The sequence below is a fragment of the Lipophrys pholis genome (genome assembly GCF_963383615.2).
Source record: "Lipophrys pholis genome assembly, chromosome: 12".
In the NCBI taxonomy this organism is placed as follows: Eukaryota; Metazoa; Chordata; class Actinopteri; order Blenniiformes; family Blenniidae; genus Lipophrys; species Lipophrys pholis.
The window spans coordinates 2,964,991-2,990,410 of record NC_137641.1 but is presented as its reverse complement, the minus strand read 5'-3'; the positions used below and the strand labels follow the sequence as shown (position 1 = coordinate 2,990,410).

Below are 25,420 nucleotides of genomic sequence, written 5' to 3'. Positions count from 1 at the left end.
GGGTGGTGTTGGGGTTACTGGGGGTGGTGTTGGGCTTGCTTGAGGTTACTGGCACTCTGAGCCCTCAGAAGGTCTGGTCGTCGTTGCAGGACTCGGTGGAGTGTCCGAAGGCCTCACAGATGTCGCAGTAGGGCCTCTGGTCGGCCGGGTTTCCGTGGTAGGTGCTGTGGGGGACGGAGTCGGGGCTCTGGGCCTGGGTGGGGCAGTCCTCGGTGTCGTGCAGGTCGAAGCAGTCGCAGATGTCGCAGAAAAGCCGAGGCGTTGCCTTTTTTTCTCGCTTCAACGCACCTTCATCGAACCTGTGAGGAGAAACCACGTGGATCCGGCTGTTCAGCTCCGTCGAGGTTCTAAGAAGATTCAAGGCGCCGCCTGGGAAGTGATCTTACCCGTCAGTGCCGTCGTTTCCGTTGAACTCGGCCAGCACCAGCTTCTTCAGTTTGACCTTCAGCTCCTCGTTCTTCCGCTGCAGGTCCACAATCACGCTGTTCAGGAAGTTAATCTGATGGAGGCACACACACCCACCCGAGTCCGGGGGCTCATTTACACGACGTTTCAAGTGGAAATGCGTCGGTTTTTGTGTTTTCGTTCCAGAAAAGTTGCGCGTTTACGCAACGTTGTCCATTTCTACAGAAACAGCAGAAACACTGGAAACGATGTAGTTTTCATGAAAACCGTTTACATCTTTTCCAGCTCCTGAGCATGTGCTAAGTAACCACGGCTGTGGTGACCAGGACCAGTACCGCTCCATTTCCACGTCAGAGTCACAACGTTTACGAAGAGTTGTGTTTTCAGTGTGTTTCTGTTGTTGTGTAACCTGACCCCTAAAACACTTTGAGATTCAAGCGTTTTCACTGGAAAACGTTTTGGGTTTTTTTTCTACGTTAAAGCCTTGATCTGAACGTTGATTTATGAGCGGAGTCTCACCTGTCCCTCAGCGAACTCCTTCTCCTCCCTCAGTTGCTCCAGTGCCGAGTCACCTGCAACACACATGACTCAAATTAGGGAAGCACCCCGACCCGTATTTCTTCACCTCTAATCCAATCCCGATACCTGAATTTGGATATCTGCTGATACCAATACTCTCCGATACCAGAGATCCGTTTGCTTTAATGTTATGAGTGTGTGTGTGTGTGTGTGTGTGTGTGTGTGTGTGTGTGTGTGTGTGTGTGTGTGTGTGTGTGTGTGTGGCAGCTTCACGGAGGTGTGAATCACCTGGTACAGCCTGGAGGAGCAGCTTTTGATTGTTTTGATGTCAGTGCTGTTCTGCTTGGAGAGATGGAGTTTTAAAACGCTGACGTCTGGTGGCAGAGAGACGCGTTGCTGTACAACGGCTTTGCTAACATTGCACGTTGCTGCGTTGCTTTGCTAACATTGCACATTGCTGTGTTGCTTTGCTAACAATGCACGTTGCTGTGTTGCTTTGGAAACATTGCACGTTGCTGTGTTGCTTTGCTAACAATGCACGTTGCTGTGTTGCTTTGCTAACATTGCACATTGCTGTGTTGCTTTGCTAACATTGCACATTGCTGTGTTGCTTTGCTAACAGTGCACATTGCTTTGTTGCTTTGGAAACATTGCACGTTGCTGTGTTGCTTTGGAAACATTGCACGTTGCTGCGTTGCTTTGCTAACGTTGCTGCGTTGCTTTGCTAACGTTGCACGTTGCTGTGTTGCTTTGGAAACATTGCACGTTGCTGTGTTGCTTTGCTAACAATGCACGTTGCTGTGTTGCTTTGCTAACATTGTATGTTGCTTCGTTGCTTTGCTAACATTGCACATTGCTGTGTTGCTTTGGAAACATTGCACATTGCTGCGTTGCTTTGCTAACATTGCACGCTGCTGTGTTGCTTTGCAGTGTTTCGAGCCTAAATAACTTCTGCACGGTGGACATGTTGCCATCACGCCACAGTGCTGCTCATTGCTCGCCTGCCAGCTGGCTGCAAACTGTGGAGTGGATTTCAGGAGGGACTCTCTTGCGGAGTCATTTCATCAGACATTAAATCACAGACGTTGCTGTGGGATCAGAAATCTCTGGCGGTTGGACGAAAAATTTCCAATCCATGAATTACGCTGGTATCGGAACCCGATAGCAATACTGGATCCGATCGGCCCTATCCCTAACTCAGATCAGAACAGAAACTCTCGTTCATCGACTCCTCACCGGACCGGGGAGTCTCCCTGTCCCCTCCTTTTGATGCCTCAAATCCCATGAGCCTTTGCTCCAGGCTGAGGACGCGACTCTGCAGCTGAGCTTTGTCCCTCTCCAGTGTCTCCACGGCCGCCTGCAGCGGCTTCGCCACGGCATTCTCCCCTCGCAGCACGGCGATCTGTGGAGACAGAGACAGCTGGTGAGCACGGGAAAAGGGGGCGGAGCCTCCCCCGGGTTGGGAACGCAGCGAGTACCTCGTTCCTCAGAGTCTCCAGCTCCTGGTCTTTGTCAGTTTCCTGATTGGAGATGTTCTCTCTGCAGAAGAAACGAGACAAGAATAAAAACTGAGACTTTCAGAAGCTGACGGGCTCGCCTCGGCCTCGGAACACCACTCAGTACCACTAGGTGGTGCCATGTGTCCAATTACCTCTGCTCATGCAATCAGTCCAGATTCTGACGCAAATCGCTGAAAGTTTCAAATGAATAAACAAGGAAAAGCAGCCCACCGTGAAGCCAACAATTAAAGGTGCAAGGGAGGTTCTTAAGTAATATCAAATAAAACCCACTACATGGAATAAAGTAACACTGTTATGGTGCGAATTATCACAATAACAAGGACACAGACTGAAGTCAGGCTCAGTTTCTCACCTGGTCTTCAGGTCTGACTGCAGACTGCTGCGATCCTCATTGAGCTGAGACACACACACAAACACAGAGGGATTTAAACTGAGGCTAAACCCGCTCGTGTTTAGAGAGTCTGCTGCCAGCAGGAGGTGAAACCTCGCTGAAACAGAGCCGGTGGATCTGGAGCACGACGGAGGATTTTATCCACACAAAGAGAAACGTGTGTGAGGGTTTTACCTGGTCCAGGTGCTGGGACTTCTGGGAGGCCAGCTTCAGCTCCTCGCTGGCAGGAAAACCCACAAAAAGAGGCAGAAGAATAATCAGGTCACCGTCACGGTGAACAGCTGGTCGGACCAGATGTTCACATCTGTCAACATCAACTGAAGAACACTCACACTTCACGGTTCTAACATGCCGACAGTGAAACGTGTTTGTCGGGAATAAAACATAAAGTCAAAACTCCTAAACTGGTTTTGGTTTTTTTTAAGGACGCAGCATGAAAAACTCATGTAATTCTACTTTTGTGCAGGAGGTGGCAGCACTTTGTTAAAACTCTTTGATTTCAGTCCACATGTTTGGAATTGGAAGATGTTCTATAATCTGGATGTTAGAGGAGGAAGATGCTCTATAATCTGGATGTTAGAGGAGGAAGATGCTCTATAATCTGATGTTACAGGAAAAGATGCTCTATGGTCTGGATGTTAGAGGAGGAAGATGCTCTATAACCTGATGTTGGAGAAGGAAGCTGCTCTATGATGTGGATGTTAGAGGAAGAAGATGCTCTATAATCTGATGTTGCGGGAGGAAGATGCTCTATAATGTGGATGTTGGAGAAGGAAGATGCTCTATGGTGTGGATGTTAGAAGCGGAAGCTGCTCTGTAATCTGGATGTTCGAGGAGGAAGATGCTCTATAATCTGGATGTTAGCGGAGGACGATGCTCTATAATGTGGCTTTTAGAAGAGGAAGATGCTCTATAATCTGGATGTTAGCAGAGGAAGATGATCTATAATGTGGATGTTAGCGGAGGAAGATGATCTATAATGTGGATGTTAGAGGAGGGAGATGCTCTATAATCTGATGTTAGAGGAGGAAGATGCTCTATAATCTGGATGTTGGCGGAGGAAGATGCTCTATAATCTGGATGTTAGAGGAGGAATATGCTCTATAATCTGATGTTGGGGAAGGAAGATGCTCTATGATGTGGATGTTAGAAGAGGAAGATGCTCTAACGTCCAGATTATAGAGCATCTTCCTCCTCTAACATCCTGATTATAGAGGAGGAATATGCTCTATAATCTGTATGTTAGAGGAGGAAGATGCTCTATGATGTCGATGTTAGAAGAGGAAGATGCTCTATAATCTGGGTGTCAGAGGAGGAAGATGCTCTTTAGCAGTACCAGTCGCACTAACTTGTGTAAATGTTGCTTCCACTGGAAGGTCTTTCATCATTCATGTTGCCACCAGGAGGATTAAGTCATTTCAGCATTAATGAGGCTCTTCCTTCAGTAAACCTTCAGTAAACCTTCAGTAAACCTTCAGTAAACCTTCAGTAAACCTTCAGTAAACCTTCAGTAAACAGGAGTTTAATAAATGGAGCGTCTTTAAGGTCAGGCGAATGCTAACAGTTAGCTCCAGCTGTTCTCGTTCACAACAAAAGAAACGCAGAAAATCACGTCACGACTTCCAGTCACAGAAAATGTCAGAATCAAGTAACTTTGTTTTACAGGAACAAATCGTACGACCAGAAACAACCTCTCTTATCTCACATGTGAATTTATTACAACCTATTAGCTGATGTGTGGTTTTCACCAACACACACACACACACACACACACACACACACACACACACACACACACACACACACACACACACACACACACACACACACACACACACACACACACACACACACACACACACACACACACACACACACACACACACACACACACACACACACACACACACACACACACACACACACACACACACGAGGCAGGAGGCCATGTTGGAGCCAGGCGGTCCCAGGAGGAGAGGAGCGCTTACGTAACACCGACATGAGGAAGGATGGAGGACCACACTGCTGGGAGGAGGAGGAGGAAGAGGAGGAGGAGGAGGAAGAGGAGGAGGAGGAGGAGGATGTACCAGTATGGAGCATTTCAGAACAACTCTGCTTTGTTTATTTAAACTATTCACGGCTCCTCCATGAGGACGACGCTGCGTTTTGTTCCACTGTGACTGAGGTTGTTTGTTGATATCTCGCATCTCTTATTCCTCCTGTCTCTTCTTGTTCCTTTTCTCACCCTTCTTCCCCTTCCTCTCTTCTTCATCCCGGTCCTCGTCCCTCCTGCTCCTCCGGGAGGAAGGCTACACACTGATCAGTAGAACCCATCTGGAGCCGTGACGGTATGGTTCAGAGCTGGAATGACTCAGCGGGAGGTGTGTTGCGGAGCGATGACGTAAACACTCAAACTTACAACACACACACAGTCTATAAATAGCGCTCAGCATCAGGCACCACAAACACGTTTTCACGCTCTGTGAACGTGGCGCCGAGTTCCAGCTGAGCCGCTTCTTCTTCTCTGATCATCGACAACATGAGGACAGAGTGTACGCTACGCAGGGAGGTGTTTTATTACGATATCTCTCCACTGAAATACAGGAAGGATTCAAACTTTTGATGGAGTCCCATCACTCTGATTCTAAATATGAATGAAAAACCGATGTGTGTTCACGGTGAGCTGGACTGTTTGTCAACATGAAGCGTTTCTATTTGGTCCAAAAATCAACTGCTCAGTCCACACGCCGCTCGAGGATTTGAACGCCCCGTCCCATTCCAATCTGAGAGCTCTGAATGCGTGCAGGAGCAGATCCCATCCCAGGAGCTCTTTTGACCTTGAATTTGTGGATTTCAGTCGAACACGTTTACACGTTTCTTCAAAGTCCAGTTTTAGTCTTGGGCCCAGTTTACACCTCGTTTCGAAAACTATGTCTGTTTTTGGATCGAATTCAAAATAAGCTTGTGAAGGTCAAATGTCTCATTTTCAACATCCATCCATCCATCCATCCATCTCCACCCTCTTATCTGTTCCCGGGTGGTGGGGGTGTCAGTCTGAGCACCGTCACCCAGATCACATTGACCCATTAAGAACCTTCCTGCGGGTGGAGAGCCCACAGGAAGGTGGTGCCCGGCGTGGGACATGAACCCTCTACCTTGAGATTGAGAGTCTTCTATTCTAAAATGTCCCAACTTTTTCATAAATTGAGGTTGAGGTTGTCTTTATATTTAAACGTCCAGACATATTACTGTAGAAACAAAACAAAAAACCTTTAAAACCAGCGGTTTGTGTCATTTTCAGCAGTTTGATTAGAAGTAATCTGATTAAAATGGCTCCATGTAAACGCTTCTGTCTGATTAGATCGGTTTGATTTAAAAGACGATGTTACAGCAAGAGGCGGCGTCACTTCGTTAATGATCAGATCAGATCCAAAAGTCACGGTGCAAAGCATCATGGGAGCTGCATTCAGAATCTGCTGTGTCTGTGTGAGCTGGACTGGCTCCGCCCACACACGCCCATCTTGGGAATATGAGGAAGTACTTCCTCTCGTGGTGCCATGTGCCAGAGCAGGGCTGCCTCATTGTGGGAGGAGTCAAAGGGAGGGCCTACCTTGATTGGGACTGGCTAAACCCCCAATGACACTATAGAGCAGGGGTGGGCACTCCTGGTCCTGGAGGGACACGTTTTCGACGTCTCCCTGCTCAAACACACCTGAGTTGTCATGATGAGGCTCTGCAGAAAGCTTGATAACGAGCCAATCATTGCTGTCAGCTGTGTTGATGTGAGGACACATAGAAACCGTGCAGGACTGCGGCCCTCCAGGACCAGGAGTGCCCACCCCTGCTCTATAGCGTTTGATTTCTGATTGGCTGGTTGGAACAACACACTTTTTAAAACCTGAAACAAGCCAGGGAGAGAGAGGACAGACTGTCTTCACTTCTGGGACGTTGTTCCAGGTATGGATACGATTAGTACTGTTGGAGAACTTATAGAAAGTATAGTTTGAATGATATGATCGTTTAAAAAAGCAGTTAAAAGAACAAATGTCTCCACTGGGTTTAAACAGGAGAAATAGGGTGTTAGGAGCCATGAAGTGTTGTCGGGAAAGGTTTCTCAAACTTTACATTTATCATCACTTTTCCCACATAAATTGTAATAATTTGACAGAAACAAATGCAGACGGGATATAATGGATTACAAACCTGGAGTAGATTACGTAATCATTCAGGGGCTTTTGGGCAGATTTTTGACTTAATACTGTATGGAAATGAATAAAAACCAGTGGAGATGTGATTTTATAAAAATATGAGAGGGTCATTAACTCACAGGGGGGCGCTGGAGAGCTGAATATTAGATTAGATTTTGACTGAGAAAGAACCAAAGTGAAAGATTTAAATGTTCACAGCTTTTCCGGAGGTACATGGAGCAGAAAGTTTGTTGCTTCGCTTCTCAGTTAATCGTCTCATTTTTAACATCTCAAGAGTTCTTTACGCTCTGTCGTGAATGAACATATCAATCTGGAGCAGTGAGGGGGTCAGGGGTTTGTTGCCATCTTGAAGGGATTTGTGCTGAAAAGAGATTTCTGTTGTTGCTACTGTTGTTCCTCTGTGGAGTTTTTTTCTTCTGTTGGGTCTTTTTAAAGTTTTAAAACATCTCGCTCACGGGCCTCAGCTGAAGGTAGGACAGCTGGCTCACAGTCGCTCCAGGTGCTTCGCCCTCAGACGCACATCCATGAAGAAATGACGGTAAATGGGAACAACTGGAGCTTTGAATTCACACTGCAGATATCATCCGGCACTGAAACACATTCCTGCAACCACCTGCAACCGCCATGGTTCTCATTGACTGCTTTCACAATGTCAAGAAATTACTTTTAATACCACAAAAAATGTTGCTCAAGACTGGTTAAAAAGTTTTAATCGAGTCAGCCCGTTTCCACGGAGCCAGAGTATTTTTGAAAAGTTGCGTTTCAGTGAGTCCGACCACTGTTGTCGTTTAAACCGACGCCGAAGATACAAGGAAAGTTTTCAGTTTTCACTCGAAAATGTTCAGTTTTAGTAGCGAGCAGATAAAGACCAACAACAGTCAAGCAAAGCAGGATAACAGGATGTTTTTTAGAAGTTTTGTGCTAAAAATGATCATTTTGTAGATAGTTTGGATTAAATTGGATAAGTGACAATTTTCTGGTTTTCCTCTACTTTTAATGCCTCATAACTTTTAACATCTTTATGTAACATGACTGTAGTGAACACATATCCACAACAAAATAGATTCATTTCAATTGATTGAAACATGAGAGAACAGTTTTAGGGGTTAAAAATGGGCAGTTTTGTTGTTGCGACTTTACCTCACAACAGGAAGCTGTCAAGTAAATTTAGCCTAAAAACCACGACAATAAAACTGTAATGAAGAACATACATGGATGTAAATTCCACAGAAAACTTTTCCAGTGAGGAAATGTTTTCACTCTCACTGTAAGTCCTCTGTTACTGTGTTTGATAGGAGCACGGGGGATTGTCAGCACATCCATAATCACATAATGACACACTCAGGCTCATTATGGGCTGTACACAACAATCTAAAGCCTATTTACAAGTAGGAGCATCTCTCCGGAGACTTATAGAAACACAGCTGACATTCTGAAGTCTTCTGTGTTTAAGTAAGTCGGTCAACATTTGCACACAAGGGTCTTTTGCGGCGCTTTAAAAGACGTAATAAGTCATATTTTAGTATCATTCAAATCTATACAGCCTTTAAAACAAAGACTAAACAATCCTGACGACAGCTGCACGACAGTTTTGTGACGTGCTGCTGGTAAATATACTAAAATCAGCTTCAATTGAGCTTTCACTGGCATGTTTTATACTACAATACTAGTTTGCACGACAAGGTGGTGTGAGGAGCCGCAGCAGGAACAGTTCACAGGTTCAAACTGGCGATTCTAGTTCAGGGGTATCAACAACATTTTAGTTCCGGGGCCACATAGAGCTATTTCCTCTTGAGTGAGCTGAACCAGTTAAATAGAGGCACCGTAACCTTTAAATTCAAAGTTTGTCTTTCTCGTCTATAACGTCTATATTTTGACCGAACTAAACAATCGGCACTAAAAATCACTACAATCTCAACATACAGCCAATTTTAATGATGCAAACATAACTGTGAAATGTCCATAAAACGTCTCCTGGAGCTGCTGCGTTCTGGGTGTTTCTACGAGCTCACCCTGACCGCGTGGCTTTCAGCCTGGTTTTCTTTCACAGCAGCTCGCGCCTCAGCGTTGAGTTGAGTCAAACAACTAAAGACATTTGTTTAAAAATCAATGTTTTCTGTAGATTTTGACCATTTGCTTGGTGGTTTGGCGGATTGCAGGCTGATGTGTGGGGGTTTTGTTTGGCTCCCTGCGACCTCTATGATAGCGTAGTGAAAGGTGTGGTAGCAGTGTCGGGTCAGCACTCACATCTCCTGGCAGAGGACTCCCATTCGCTGGCTCTCCGAGCTGCTGCGCTCCTTGGACACACTCAGCTCCTCCTGGTATTTGGAGTTCTGCTGCTTCAGAGCCTCCAGCTGCAGAGGAAACAGAGAAAAAGGCACCAAATTACAGCAACCGCTCTCATTTATCAGCTGCAGCTGCAGCAGAGTCACACTCAAGCCCCTCCGGAGGGACCGGGGTAATTTTAGCTGCACCATTAATGCTCCGCGACTTCCACTTTATTCCTGTGAGGAGATTAGAATCAACGCTGCAAATTACCGGCGGCATTTTTAGGGTTTGTGATTTCAAATCTGATCATGTTGGGAAATGTGAAGCGGCTGTTTGAGATGCTTGTTCTTTATTCAAATCGTTGCCGCGTCAACGTGAAACTTTTCTGAAACAAAAACGATGCAATTTTACTGGAAACGAGGCAGAAATTAACCTTATTCAAGTTTTAAAAGTTCATATGAAGGAAATTAAAAAAGAATAATTTAGGATTAAAACATTATTCTGAACATTTGCAGTTTTGCGTTTCCATGCATTTCTATTGTCAAAACTTAGAAAATAATAAAAATATTGAGTATTTTCAGAGGACAATATCAGTTTTATTTCAGAAATTTTAATTTTGTCACTACTTAAGAAATGTTTGGGGGTTTTTTGGCTCTTATTTGTCATATAAGTGGAAAAAGTTGTGAAATTCAGACAAAAATTGGTAAAAAGTAAAAATGAAAAAATAAATGATGAGGAATGAAGTGAAAAATACTTTTTGAAAAAAACTTTAACCAGACAAATTGTTAAAAAATAAGTCAAAATGTCTGATTCTGAATCGCTCAATAAAATTCCCTTCATTGAAGTCCATCCATTTGAATCGTTCTCAACTTGTAATCATTTCCTCTTCTGCACGTAATTAATCAGCCAATCACATTTCATTAAAATCCCCTTCCTGTCGCTTTAAAGACTTTAATTGTTCTGGATCAATCTAACGAAGTCTTCCTCCTCCCATCATCGGTTCGCCTGATGAGTTTCTATCTAAATCCACACACAACTTTTTCAGTTTAAATAAATATAAACATAGTTAAATGTCCAACAAACCAACAGCAGTGAAAACAGTTCAATTAAACCTGTGATGATTGAAGCTTAAATTCAACTGTGTGTGTGCGTGTTCCACATGGAACTGAAAATACAAGAAGCCCCCCCCCCCCCCCCCCCCCCCCCCACACACACACACACACACACACGATGATGAAGATCTATCCACGTGACGTGTGCAGCTTGGAGCTTCCCGCCTTCAGGACTCCGCTCAGGATCCTACCTGGTAGCGAGGGGAGTAAAGGTTGGAGTAACCCTGATGCAGAGCGGCCACGTCCATGGCTGCACGGCGAGGCGACAGCGTTCCTCTGCCTACAGGCACCGACAGCAGCGGGGCGTCAATAGAGCATCAGCATGAAGCATCAGTCGAGCTGCCGCCGCCGTGCACGCTGCTACAGAGACCCGGAGAGGAGCTGCCTCCTTCCCTGCCTCCCTCCTCACTGACTGACTGTTAGAGCCCAGCGCTGACATTATGTAAGCTGAGGAAGAAGCTCCTCCTCCTCCTCATCCTCCCTCCTCCTCATCCTTTCATTCATCGACTGAAACACGGCTGCATGTCAACAACACGCAATCGTGTTCAGCTGCATCTGGAACGAACCATCAGCTCACAATTACTCTACAAATTAAAATCATTCAATAAGAACAATAATTATTGACAATTTAACAAGTGAAAAGGCAGAAAACTGAGCTGGAGATGTTTATTTTAATTTAACATTTCAACATATGTTGGTTTTATTCTACAAAAATATGATTTCCTTTTTTTTCCAATTGGGTTTCATTCAATTTATTGTATTTAACATTTTAACTTGTTTCTCCAGAATGTTAACTTTCTCAACATTTTGAACATGTTTTATTGTTTTTCAAATATTTTAAATTCTATTTAATTTTTAAGATTGTTTTATTCATTTAATGTTCTTTCTGTTTTCACTTTATTCTAAAAAAAATATATATATTATTTAATTTGTGCTATATTTCCTAATAATTTAGATTTTGCTGTAATTCTTTAACCTGATTTTAAGACTTTATTATTTTTGAAAAATTAGAAATTTGATTTGATCTATATTTCATTCTATTTCCTAATTGTTTAAAATTCTGTAAATGTCTAACCTATTTAGGTTTAGATGTATAATATGATGAGAAAGAGGAAGAAATGTGTCCATGGCGACGAGCGAGAGACGTTTTTAGGGGGAAATCGACAGCTGCTCTAACTAAAATCTCTCCACTCATGGGTCTCTTCCAATAGACACCCATGTTAAACTCCAAAACGGCTGAAAACTTAATGAAAGTTGAAGGCTCACAGATTAAAATTGAGCGGAGATGTGAAAAATATGTTTTCCCTTCTGAATAGAGGACAAGAGCTGCAGCGTTTTAAAATTTGAATTAAGTGTCCAGCTGAAAATATGGCGACGTAAACTGGCGTTGAAAAAGTAAAACAAAATGTCTGTTCCCGTTCGCTTTAAATGGGAACTTTGTCATTTTTTTACGGGTTTTTTCAGAAACCGTGGCGCTTATAAAAGTCATAGCACACTATACCTGAATTTTCTGCACGTCTTGATCTGCTTTTTGTGAACTTGATCCAAACGGTGTGGGATTAGTTACGCACTGAAAAAACTGGGCCAGAAATGTATTTTTTAAATTGTTGATCCGCCGCGGGTAGTGGTGTTTGAGCCGTGCCTCTTAAAGAGCAAGAAGAAACAGCTGTCATTAGCGGTCTGTCTGCTTGCTGCCAGCTAATGACAGCTTTTTCTTCTCGCTCTATAATCTGGAATAACATCCAGATTATAGAGCAACTTCCTCCACTAACATCCAGATTATAGAGCAACTTCCTCCTCTAACATCCAGATTATAGAGCAACTTCCTCCACTAACATCTAGATTATACAGCCTCTTCCTCCTCTAACATCCAGATTATAGAGCATCGGCCTCCTCTAACATCCAGATTATAGAGCGCCTTCCTCCTCGAACATCCAGATTATAGAGCATCTTCCTCCTCGAACATCAGATTATAGAGCATATTCATCCTCAAACATCCAGATTATAGAGCGCCTTCCTCCTCGAACATCCGGATTATAGAGCATCTTCATCCTAACATCCACAATATAGAGCATCTCCCTCCTGACATCCACATCATAGGGCGTCTTCCCACTCTAACATCAAATTATAGAGCATCTTCCTCCTCCTACGCCAGATTGTAGAGTATCTTCATCCTCTAACATCCAGATTATAGAGCATCTTCCTCCTCTAACATTGAGATCATAGAGCATCTTCCTCCTAACATCCACATTATAGAGCGTCTTCCCCATCTAACAGAGCTCTCAGTAATGTATGAGTGGTGGGGGCAGAGCAGTTGCAGATGAGCTGCAGTGTTTTCCTGCGTGTCTGATGGAGAGCGGCGCCTGAGACTCGTCGTGTCACGTGTCGTCAGCGTGGGAACTGTGACGTGCCACAGAGGCGCAGCGGGCTGCAGATGCTCAGCTGACGCACAGTGCGTGTGCACACACTCGCTCCGCGGGCTGAACGTGTCCACGACAGACGGATCACAGATGCTTTCACGTAACGTGGCGTGGCGTGGAACTGCTCCGGATCGAGGGGAGGACTCTGTGTTTGTTTCAGCGGCCGCTCTTGTGGATCGGATTCATGGAAGTTTAAACGTGTGTGGCTTTTCTCCACACGCCTGTCGAACATGTGAAGCTCCTGCTGCTCTCACCTGCGTCTCTAGACTCTTGTTCTCATTGGCCAGCTGCTCCAGGGACAGCTCCGTCCTCTCAGACGTCTCTGTAGCCTGAAAAACACAAATAATCCCATTTAGCGTTGTGTTCTGGCTGCATGCAGAGGGGTTGCATAAAGACATGTTTTCCCCACAATAAAACTCATTACATTCATCTACAAATAACATCAGGCTCGTATTTGTAAAAACCTTTTTCCTCAGCATTCATTTCATTTTATTGACTTAGGATTATAAAAACTGATAGAATTAACCCGTTCTTGTTAAAAGCTCTAACTTTTTAAACAAAGCAAGTGATTATTTTGGGGGATTTCACTTTATTCCTTATAAATTGATATATAGTCAGGCTGAACACAGACATACGTGCTCCTGGCACAGTTTACAATTTCCCATTGTTTGGGCCGTTTCCATGGAAACATGAAACCTTTCTGAAATGCAAATGCCAAAACAAGCCATGCAGCATATCTTTGGTGAGAATAATCCCACTAAAACACTTCATCTGGGTGATTTACCAGAAAGACCGACAGGACGTGATCGATACCTGCTGAACATACTAATCGCTGCAGCAAAGAGAGCAAGAACCCGTAAATGGCTACAGAACGATGCTCGTCCACTCGATCGCTGGATTGAAGTTATCAGGGACGATTCATGAGATGGAAAGACTGACCTTCTTATTACGCCTGCAAAAGGAATCACACGTTGATAAATGGGCTGAATTAAAGAGATGTTTGATATGAACGTGTGTAAAGGCTGGAAATGAGTTTGACACCGCCGAGTTAGTCAAACACGATTTCTTTCTTTCTCTTTCTTACCAGGCGGATAAATCCAACGCCTCCAGCTCAAACGCTTTTTTTTTTTGATAATTAAAAAAGGAGCAGTTGTGATAAAAAAAAGTGCTTCAGGTTCAAACTAGAGCAAATTAAGATCTTTTTAATGCCGGAGAGAATTATGACTGGATTGGATCGATTACATTTTAGAGGAAGATGATGTTGGAAAATTTCAGTTTGTTTCTCTTTCAGACTTTTTGAAGCGCGATAATATTCTGAAACAAAAACGCAATACTTCAAAAAAAAAATTATTTTCACACTTATTTCCAGGAAAAACACAGATTTTCCTGTTTTATATTAAAGCTCGGAATTCCAACTGGGAAAAAAACACATGGGGCTACTTTCAAACTGGGAACGTCACACTGGGAATGTGTGAGATTTTAATAATCTGGCTTGTTGGTATCGTCACTGGACCTTCTTACTTCCATAACATTCCCACAGATCTCTGCAGAGCTGAATAAGTCACTGCACAGGGAGCCACCAGACATTCAAACTGCACCATAAATACCGTCCCGAGCCAAAAACAGCGCTCCGTTAATAGAACAGAGGAATCAGGGCTGAGGAAAACATGAAACAGGCGTTTCTACCGAGTCAGCCTGCACGTTTGTTCCTGTGCTGTTCCACATCTTTTCCCCGTGCGATGACGGCGCTCACTGAGGGCTTCACCTCCGGGGGTCTCGTTAGGCTGAAAGCTCTCCGCTCTGAGCCCAGGAGCGGTGAAACGGCCAGAGTTTCAGCTCCTGGAGGCACGAGGCCGTAAATACTGGATGAGCTGAGCCGGAGAGCCGCTGGAGTAAAACCAGGTCACTCACATTTACATATTTCCCGTGAACACGTTTCACAGTTCCCGTGTACACGTTTCACAGCGGAGGGGGCGTGGCCTACATTTGATTGACATCTGAGGCAGCCAATAGCACTGAGTATACGTTACCTCGTTCACACGAGCGGAAAGACTTCGTTTTTTGCCGCGTTCAGTTCAACAACGACCTCTGGGAATGTTACCAGTTGGGAGGGTTCCAGAAAAAAGTTTTTCCAGCGTGAAATTGGTCAGATGTTTCTCATCCTTTTTTTTTTTTTTTTTAAATATGCTTTCACTGTAGCACTTAGGACTTGGGACAAATGTAAAGTGTATTATAAATAAAAATGTTTTATTATTATTATTACTATTATTATTTTACCTGCAAATAGGTGTGTGAAAGTGGGTCGGCCATATTCTGGGGATCTAAGGCCTCCGAGGCTTTACATGACAATGTTTTTGCGTTTAAGTTTCAGAGAGATTTTACATTTACACGGAAACGTTTTGAAAATTCTGTCCATTTACATCAGGGGCGTCACACCCCTGTCGGCTGGACTGTTCAATTAGAGCCATAATAACCTTTAAATTTAAACTTTGAAGTGATTCTTTGTTTTGGCGCAGAGTATACGTCATATAAATGTTCATATTTTCACAAAAACAAACATTTACTGCAGAAAAGTACCACATTCTCAACATAAAGACAATTCTAATGAAACCTTCTGGTGCAAAATGCAGTGAAATGTCCTGAGAAGTTCTCCTGGAGCTGTTGCATTCTGGGTGTTTTCACAAACTCCCCCTGACAGCAAGGCTTTGAGGCTAAAGGCCTCTTCATACTCCATAAGAACAAGACGAAAGTTCGGCAGTGCAGGTCCTGCCGAACAAAATGACGTCATTTCCTTCCTCCAGCTCCCTCTGGCCGAAGGAATTTGTTTGGGCTGTGCCAACCGTCCTGGCCGAACTATGTAGGAGCCGCACTGCCGAAACTTCAGCACTGCCGTGTGCTGCGCATGCGTTCCACTTCCAGTTCCAGTTCCAGTTCGCTCATGACTATCAGTCATATTTTAAACATATTTAGATTGTAACATCGCTACTGTATGAGCGCTGCAGCTCGTTAAAATGTCGGAGTGCAGGCTTTTACATGATGCACCTGAACGCATCACCAACAGCTGTCAGCTCCTGTACGGATCAACATGGCGCTCGGACAAAAACTCTCTCTTTTATTAGTGAAACAGTTCAGAGAAATGTGTTTCTGAAAGCACTGGAGGCCAGAAATAAACTGTGCAGTTGAAAAGTTTAAACGCCGCATCACAGACGTGTGGCTGCTGCGAGGGGGCGTGGCCTCCGACTTCGGCAGCTTCTTATCGGAGTATGAACAGTCCTGCCGAAAAAACTTTTTTTACAGCAGCTGGCTGACGTCACTGCCGAGTTTTTCTTCTTGTTCTTATGGGTTCAAAAAGGGAGTATGCAGGGGCCTTAATGCTGGTTTGCATCGCTGAGATCTCAGCTCGGGTCTCAGTGTTGTGTTGTGTCACTACTCTTGAGAAATCTGTTGAAAAATCTCATTTCTATTCAATTTTTACCATTTCTGGGTGGTTTGGCCCACCAGCCTTATATTTACGCTGAAAACAATGTAGTTTTCCTGTAGGTCCACTAGTTGGTGCTGTTTTTCCTGTAATAAAACCACCTATGTGTGCACACAGAGAACAGTACGCTGGAAACATGGAAGCTCTTTTAAACTGTTTTTCTCCATTTTCGTCCCTCAGAATCTGAATACGGTACAAGGAAAACCTTCAATCTAAATGTGAGGAAAGAGCGAAGCAGCTCAGGACAGCGACTCTGAATCATTGTGACCAGATATTTCTTTGGACACTAAAGCTAAAAAGAAAGAAAATCCTAATTTCAATCCTTGTAAATGTAGAGTGGATTCCCACAGTGCCAAACAGCTGCAGAGCCGTCCTCTCGGACTCATTACAGCCAAATGAGAAGGAGAGTCATGTGTGCATGAGTGTGTTAGTAATGTTTTAACACTGAATCAGCCCGAGGCCGCTGGCGGCAGAGCGCAGCTTTACTTCATGATGCCATATTTAGCGAAAGTCAATCTGAGGCCAGAGCAGTTTTTAAATTTCAGCCTCACAAACAGACTAAATGATTTACTGAAATCAGAAGTAATAATCCCAGTGGGATTTAGAGAACAGCAGATTAATCACCTGCATTACAACCAGACTGGGACTATTGTTTTAACCACAGTGTGGCAGTTCTAGTCTCTATGTGGTTGTTTTAGCTACACAGTGGGAGTTTATGTCACACAGTGGCAGTTTTAGCCACCTTATGGTAGTTTTAGCTACACAGTGGTAGTTTTAGCCACACAGTGGTAGTTTTAGTCTCTGTGAGGTTGTTTTAACCACACAGTGGCAGTTTTTTATTATTTTTGTTTTTATTTAGACCGGAGAACCACAGTGAGATTAATAATCTCTTTTTCAAGTGTGTCCTGGAGAGCTGGGGGGGCTGAGGGTCTTGCTCAGGGACCCCCCGAGTGGTAGTTTTAGCCACACAGTGGTAGTTTTAGTCACATTATGATAGTTTTAGTCTCTGTGTGGTAGTTTTAGCCACACAATTGCAGTTTTAGCCGCATCGTCATTGTTTTAGCCACATTATGATAGTTTGAGCTACATTATGGTTGTTGTAGCCACACTGTGGTAGTTGTAGTGTCTGTGTGGTTGTTTTAGTCAGAGTATGGTTGTTTTAGCCACACTGTGGTTGTTTTAGCCACACTGTGGCAGTTTCAGCCGTGGGGTGAGTATGCAGCCAAACCTCTGTGAGCTGAGCTCTCAGAGCTTTCTCTCTGCTCCGACTCTCCTCCATCAGGGTGAGGAGGTCTTTCTTGCATTGCTCCACGTTCTGCTCCAGCTCTGAGGAGACAAACAGTAACCGTCAGCTGGATGGAGAGAGCTAAACGAGCTCCAGGAGAACCGGGTGTTTACCTCTCGCGTTTCTTTCCGTCCTCCTGCTCTCCTCCGCCGCCGTCTCCTGCTTCTCCCTCTGAAACAGAGATGCGACGGCTTCACTTTGCCAGCTAATCGCTATTAAAACAACATTCCTGCATCTCATGCTAATAACTTGAGCGTCTGCTAGAATAATAAGCAGCTCCAGAAAACATTAACCAGACCCAAGAGCCTGCAGATCTGCAGCTACGGATAACACCATGATTCTGGATTTCCAAGACTGGCGAGAAAAAAAAAGAAGACTGATGTGTAATGAATTTAAAATAAATAAGTTTAATCATTTGGACTGCAATGAATGTTTCTGTTTTTGAATTTTCTGGGCTTAACTCCCACTCACATCCAGATTATGGAGCATCTTCCTCCTCTAATATCCAGATTATAGAGTATCTCTCCACTAATTTATGTAACTTCAGGTAATGTCCAGATTAGCTTCTTGATGTTCTTATTTGTTTTCATTCTTCTGACTGACTTTGCGTTTCCAGTGTTTTCTCACCAGGCCACTGAGCTGCTGTTCCACAGATGTTTTATCCTGCAGCGTAGACTGAAGCTCCTTCTGTTTGCTCTCCAAGTCCACGCTCAGCTCACTGATCTGTGGGGGGCACGCACACGCGCACGCACGCACACGCGCACGCACACACACGAGAGCGTACATATGTACATCTGAGCATGGCCATAAATGATAGATTATCACAGTCACTTCAGCAAACCTCCCATAACCAGGACATATGTCTTTGAGCACTGGGGACTGAAACCAGGCTGTAAACACACGTCACACCAGTTCTTTTCCAGTTTTTTATAAAAACCCTTGCGAGATATTCCCTGGTGCTTTTCCTCACACACACCTTCTTCTCTTGAGACTGAGCCTGGGCCTTCAGGCTGCTGATCTGCTGCTGCGACAGGGACACAGCGTCCTCCTTCTGCTGGGACGCTCGCAGGCGGAGCTGGAGGTCCGACACCTCCCGCTCCAGCTCCATTATCCGGGAGCGCTCCGACACGGTGGCCACCTGCAGGAGGAGGCGGGAAGAGGAGGCTCAATGGCGCCACTTGGACCTCTAAACACCCCACGGACAGCCACAACAGATACTTACACTGTTATGTTAGAGATCGAAAACAAAAAACAAGCTGCTCCTCTTTCATTTGTTGCTTTTTAAAACAGCTGAGCTGCAGAGCTGCTACCTCTCTCGAGCTCATTTAGCCCATTGTTAGCAATAGCAACATCAAACGCTCATGTCTTCATTGAGAAGATTCTCTGTTACCATTTCACTAAACTCCTGACCTCGTGTATGTGTTAGTATCAATAGCCTGTATCCATGATTAGCTATATGCTAAAGCTAAATTTAGTTTTGTAATTTGGAACTACTTGACAAAGGACATGACAAGTTTGGCCAATGCTACAGGAACAGGAACTTTTAGGACGAGCATTACCTGATCACTTTGGAAAATGCAAATGGTAAAGCTAGGCGTCTTTTAATAGGTAGTTACTTTCATCAAAGCTGAACACAATTACGAAGATTATAGAGCATCTTCCCCCCAAGAACCGATATAACTTCACCAAACATCCAGATTATAGAGCATCTTCCTCCACCAACATCCAGATTATAGAGCATCTTCCTCAACTCATGTCCAGATTATAGCGCATCTTCCTCCTCTAATATCAGATTATAGCTCATCTTCCTCCTCTAATATCAGATTACAGAGCATCTTCCTCCTCTAAAATCCAGATTATAGTGCATGTCCACCCTCTAACATCAGATTATAGAGCATCCTCCTCCTCTAATATCAGATTAAAGAGCATCTTCCTCCTCTAACGTCCAGATCATAGAGCATCTTCCTCCACTAAAACCTGGTTAGTAGAGCAATTTCCTCCACTAACATCCAGATTATAGAGCAACTTCCTCCACTAACATCTAGATTACACAGCCTCTTCCTCCTCTAACATCCAGATTATAGAGCATCATCCTCGTCTAACATCCAGATCATAGAGCAACTTTCTCCACTTACATCTAGATTATAGAGCCTCTTCCACCTCTAACATCCAGATTATAGAGTATCTTCCTCCTCTAACATCCAGATTATAGAGCATCTTCCTCCTCTAACATCCGGATTATAGAGCATCATCCTCGTCTAACATCCAGATCATAGAGCAACTTTCTCCACTTACATCTAGATTATAGAGCCTCTTCCACCTCTAACATCCAGATTATAGAGTATCTTCCTCCTCTAACATCCAGATTATAAAGTATCTTCCTCCTCTAACATCCAGATTATAGAGCATCTTCCTCCTCTAACATCCAGATGATAGAGCATCTTCCTCCTCTAACATCCGGATTATAGAGGATTATTTGAGGCCAGTTGTTACAAACTCATCCTCCATCCATACTCTCTTGTTAGCTCTTGTGCACACAGCTCTGGATTGTAACCTTGTGTCATTACCGGAGCTGAGAGACGGTGAGACGTTAACCCCCGGTGTGTAAACTGGGTGCATCATCATTTACCCTAGTGTCCTCTAAATCCCTCTGGAGCTTTTCAGCTTTGGTCTTTTCAAAGAGCAGGCTCTGCTCGAGCTCCTTTATGTGGGCATGCTCCAGCCTGGTCTGCGTCTGTTAGTGAAGAGAGAGAGAGAGAGAGAGAGCGGGAGGAGAAGGAGAACAAACACCAACGCAACACTGACATGCTTCAGCCCGAGAGAGGAGGAGGAGGAGGGTAGACAGAGAAGAGGAGAAGGAGGAAGAAGAGGAGGAGAAAGATAGGGCCAGAGGGATGGAGGGAGGGAGGAAGAGGATGAGGACAAGGAGGAACACGAGGAGGAGGAGGAGAAGAAGGGGCAAAGAGGATGAGGAGGAGGGAGGACGAAGAGGAGGAGGGAAGAAAAGCAAAAGAGGGAGTATGGAGGAAGAGGAGGAAGAGGAGGAAGATAGGGAGAGGGAGGGACGATAAGGAAAATGAGGACAAGGAGAAAAATGAAGAGGAGAGGAGCAAGATGAGGAAGAGGAGGGTGATGAGAAGGGATAAAGGAGAGGAGGAGGGAGGAAGAGCAGAAGGACGAGGACAGAGGAAGAGGAAGAGGAGGGAGGAAGGAAGAGGAGAAGCAGGAGGAGCGGTCAGTGTTTGAGCTGCAGCTCAAAGTTAAAACTCCTTCATCACTTCCATTCCTCTTTCTTCAGCTGTTGAAGGAGACTGAACCAGGTTCAAACTCTTCTTCACAATGAGGAAGATGAAGACATGAGACAAAAAGCAGACGCGTGGATGAAGAAACGATCGGAGGAGCGAAGCGTTCAGAGAATCAATAAAAGGAGCCGGGTGAATGAGTGAATGAGTGAATGAGTGAATGAGTGAATGAAAGAAAGAAGCATGCAGGAGAAGGAAACCTGTTGGCTCGTTGTGACGCTCAATGAATAAAGAACGAGTGAAAACCAGAGAGATCAAAGCAAAACCATGCAGACATGAATCTGATCCTCAGTCAGAATTCCTCCTGCGACGCAGCAGATCAGAGGGGGAAGTGAAAGTTTACCTCCAGATCTCCTTTGGTGATGCACGCCTCCTCCACACGGAACTGCAGATCCTCCACCCTCCTGTTTGACACCAGCCACAGCGTCAGCATGCAGCAGTTTAAAGTCTGCTTTGATCTCATGTTGTTTCTTCTCAAATCCAACACGCATGTCCTCAAGGGATTTATCTTTAAGTTAAAAGAAGACTCCTGCTGTTTGCAGGGGGAAAGTGATGAAGACACAATCCGCTCACCTCTTCTCCTCCTCCAACTGATTGAGCAGCTCCACTTTGTCTCGGTCGGCTGCTTCCACCAGTGATCGCAGCTGGTCCAACTTGGCCTCCATCTCCTCTGCATACTGGAGCAGCAAACAGCAGAAAACACAAGATCCTACATCAGCTTCCTTTACATGACAACATCTCAAGCGAAAACACTGAACTTTTGTCATGTTTTAGGGGTAATTTTTTGGGAAATGATCCCAAGTTGGAACTTTTTAAAAAACCTAATTTTTCTCCCCATCATTCTTAAAAAGTTCCCCGTCCACATGGGAAACATCTGTATTCATGACACCATGAAAGCTCCTCAACACAAAGTGGTACTTCTGCCAGGCCTATAGGTGGCGCTGTAACGCTGCCACAGAAATACAGCAGAAACAGAGAAGAAGACACGGAGCATGAAAAAAGGTAGAAAAGGACAAATCCAGCATGTGTCCTTATTAAAGCGACGAGCATCAGCAGCTCCTGCAGCTCCACCTGGAGCAGGTAGTCCTCCATGTTGGTGGTGTTAATGACATCACGGAGAGGGAGGCGGGGTTATAGGTCGAGAGGCGGGGCCATGACATCATCGTTTTCAGCTGATGTGCATCTTGTCCGTCCACATGTCAAAGCCGAGGCGGCGTTTTCTAAATTCTCCACTCTGGAACATGTTTTTAAAAAAAACGTTTTCAGGTTCCTAAAATGTCGGGAGGACGATCGGACAGTAACCATGGTTACGTGAAATGACGTTGTTGTATTGACAGGGTCTCAGACTGTCTCTATGGAAACGGTTGAACGCGATACTTTCTGCACACGCACCGGGCTCGGTCTCCTGTTAAACGCTAGAAACTCTGCTCCTGGTCCAGGTCACCGCGGTCGTGGTAACTCGTCGTTCTGCACATGCTCAGTAGCTAGAGTATCACGACTCCCAGTCCGATTCTCCTGGTAGTTTCAATGACTGACCTGGTCCCGTCCTTTGCGGAGCTGAGTCAGCTCCTGCTGCACTTCCCCAGCGTGGCTCGTAACTTTGGCCACCTCGCACCTTTCCAGGTCGCGTTCGGCTAGGAGCTGCTCGATGTGCTGCTGCTTCTCCTTCAGAGCCTCCTGCAGAGCTGTGGTGCCTGAGATCTTCCGGGCGTAGCGAGCCGACGTCTCCGTCAGCTGAAAACAGCAACACACACATAGCACACACACCAGGGTTTGTTCAGGTCTGTGTCTATGGGGTTAGCGATTAGCAGTAGCGTTTTGTTAGCTGTGGTGCTTGTTAGCAGTTAGCAGTGTTTTGTAAGCTGTTAGCAGTGTCTTGTTCGGAAGGTGAATGCAGTGAGAGAGTGAGTGGTTGGTGGTGGTCAGACGATGAATGTAGTGAGAGGGTGAGTGGTTGGTGGCGGTCAGAGGGTGAGAGAGTGAGAGAGTGAGTGGTTGGGGATGGTCAGAGGGTGAATGTAGTGAGAGAGTGAGTGGTTGGTTGGTAATGGTCAGAGGGTGAGAGAGAGTGGGTGGTGGTGGTCAGAGGGTGGATGCAGTGAGAGAGTGAGTGGTTGGTGGTAGTCAGAGAGTGAGAGAGTGAGTTGTTGGTGGTGGTCAGAGGGTGAATGTAGTGAGAGAGTGAGTGGTTGGTAATGGTCAGAGGGTGACAGAGAGTGGTTGGTGGTGGTCAGAGGGTGAATGCAGTGAGAGAGTGCGTGGTTGGTGGTGGTCAGACGATGAATGTAGTGAGAGGGTGAGTGGTTGGTGGCGGTCAGAGGGTGAGAGAGTGAGAGAGTGAGTGGTTGGGGATGGTCAGAGGGTGAATGTAGTGAGAGAGTGAGTGGTTGGTTGGTAATGGTCAGAGGGTGAGAGAGAGTGGGTGGTGGTGGTCAGAGGGTGAATGCAGTGAGAGAGTGAGTGGTTGGTGGTAGTCAGAGAGTGAGAGAGTGAGTTGTTGGTGGTGGTCAGAGGGTGAATGTAGTGAGAGAGTGAGTGGTTGGTAATGGTCAGAGGGTGACAGAGAGTGGTTGGTGGTGGTCAGAGGGTGAATGCAGTGAGAGAGTGCGTGGTTGGTGGTGGTCAGAGGGTGAATGCAGTGAGAAAGTGAGTGGTTGGTGGTGGTCAGAGGGTGAATGTAGTGAGAGAGTGAGTGGTTGGCAATGGTCAGAGGGTGAGAGAGTGAGTGGTTGGTGGTTGTCAGAGGGTGAATGCAGTGAGAGAGTGAGTGGTTGGTGGTGGTCAGAGGGTGAATGTAGTGAGAGAGTGAGTGGTTGGTGGTGGTCAGAGGGTGAATGCAGTGAGAGTGAGTGGTTGGTGGTAGTCAGAGGGTGAATGTAGTGAGAGAGTGAGAGGTTGGTGGTGGTCAGAGGGTGAATGTAGTGAGAGAGTGAGCGGTTGGTGGTGGTCAGAGGGGGAATGCAGTGAGAGAGTGAGTGGTATGTGGCGGTCAGAGGGTGAGAGAGTGAGAGAGTGAGCGGTTGGTGGTGGTCAGAGGGGGAATGCAGTGAGAGAGTGAGTGGTATGTGGCGGTCAGAGGGTGAGAGAGTGAGAGAGTGAGTGGTTGGGGGTGGTCAAAGGGTGACAGAAAGTGGTTTGTGGTGGTCAGAGGGTGAACGAGTGAGAGAGTGGGTGGTTGGTGGTGGTCAGAGGGTGAATGTAGTGAGAGAGTGAGCGGTTGGTGGTGGTCAGAGGGGGAATGCAGTGAGAGAGTGAGTGGTATGTGGCGGTCAGAGGGTGAGAGAGTGAGAGAGTGAGCGGTTGGTGGTGGTCAGAGGGGGAATGCAGTGAGAGAGTGAGTGGTATGTGGCGGTCAGAGGGTGAGAGAGTGAGAGAGTGAGTGGTTGGGGGTGGTCAGAGGGTGACAGAAAGTGGTTTGTGGTGGTCAGAGGGTGAACGAGTGAGAGAGTGGGTGGTTGGTGGTGGTCAGAGGGTGAACGAGTGAGAGAGTGAGTGGTTTGTGGTGGTCAGAGGGTGACAGAAAGTGGTTTGTGGTGGTCAGAGGGTGAACGAGTGAGAGAGTGGGTGGTTGGTGGTGGTCAGAGGGTGAACGAGTGAGAGAGTGAGTGGTTTGTGGTGGTCAGAGGGTGAATGCAGTGAGAGAGTGAGTGGTTGGTGGTGGTCAGAGGGTGAACGAGTGAGAGAGTGAGTGGTTTGTGGTGGTCAGAGGGTCAATGCAGTGAGAGAGTGAGTGGTTGGTGGTGGTCAGAGGGTGAATGAGTGAGAGAGTGAGTGGTTGGTGGTGGTCAGAGGGTCGATGGTGCATATTAGCAGCCTCTCCTCCATCAGTCTGCTCCAGAGCAGCTGTGGCTCCATACGTAGTTTACCACCATCCAGTATGGAGGGAATGAATCATATAATGTAAAGCGTCTTTGAGTGTCCAGTGCTTTATAACACCTGAGCATTATTTTTATTATTCGTTGGCAGTCAGCAGTGCTTCATTAGCAGTTAGCATTGCCTTGGTTATCATTGCATTGTTGTTGGTTAGCGCCCCCTGCAGGTCTCACCAGTCCGGCCCTGCTGGGTCTGCCGCTGATGGAGGAGGCGGTGGAGCTGAGGGAGCTGATGGAGGAGGCGCTGGGGCTCCTCTTGAGTGTGGACCTCCTACGGGAGCTCTTGGTCTTGGTCGGGGTGGTGCAGGGGAACCCGATCCGGGTCACCTTGTGGACCGGCGCGAAGAGCCCGTACCGGGGCATGCACTGGAAGTACCTGGGGAGGAAACACGCCAATTCACTTTGAGTCCACCTGACGTTGTCCAGAGATCCAGTGAGGCTGCACCGTCACCTGGTCCCGGCTACAGCTCCGTCGTTCTTCCCCAGAGGTTCGTCCAGCTCCACGCCGCACCACTCCCCTTTGGCGAAGTCCGTCTCTCCGAGGAAGCGCACCACGCCCGCTTTGGTCCCGCCCACCTGCAGACACACGGGGTCATGCTGGGTTGTCACTCTCACAAGTGTCACTCTGGCGGCGGGTGTA

The 25,420-nt window shown here is 45.9% G+C and overlaps 1 protein-coding gene across 1 annotated transcript in view; it reads right to left on the bottom strand.

The window, feature by feature from the left end:
* clip1b (CAP-GLY domain containing linker protein 1b) overlaps window positions 1–25,420 on the bottom strand; it is a 28,978-nt gene continuing 3,558 nt past the window's right edge. The window contains exons 5-23 of the mRNA XM_080477728.1: window positions 25,232–25,356; window positions 24,955–25,156; window positions 22,445–22,642; window positions 21,482–21,585; window positions 21,252–21,312; window positions 20,236–20,340; window positions 18,583–18,744; window positions 18,234–18,329; window positions 17,720–17,777; window positions 17,550–17,647; window positions 13,098–13,172; window positions 9,291–9,397; window positions 3,010–3,055; window positions 2,797–2,840; window positions 2,403–2,463; window positions 2,161–2,326; window positions 925–977; window positions 387–499; window positions 1–299 (exon numbers count right to left, since the gene is read on the bottom strand). Coding sequence (XP_080333854.1) covers window positions 65–299; window positions 387–499; window positions 925–977; window positions 2,161–2,326; window positions 2,403–2,463; window positions 2,797–2,840; window positions 3,010–3,055; window positions 9,291–9,397; window positions 13,098–13,172; window positions 17,550–17,647; window positions 17,720–17,777; window positions 18,234–18,329; window positions 18,583–18,744; window positions 20,236–20,340; window positions 21,252–21,312; window positions 21,482–21,585; window positions 22,445–22,642; window positions 24,955–25,156; window positions 25,232–25,356 — 2,109 coding nt within the window. The 3' untranslated portion in view covers window positions 1–64. The remainder of the gene's footprint in view (window positions 300–386; window positions 500–924; window positions 978–2,160; window positions 2,327–2,402; window positions 2,464–2,796; window positions 2,841–3,009; window positions 3,056–9,290; window positions 9,398–13,097; window positions 13,173–17,549; window positions 17,648–17,719; window positions 17,778–18,233; window positions 18,330–18,582; window positions 18,745–20,235; window positions 20,341–21,251; window positions 21,313–21,481; window positions 21,586–22,444; window positions 22,643–24,954; window positions 25,157–25,231; window positions 25,357–25,420) is intronic.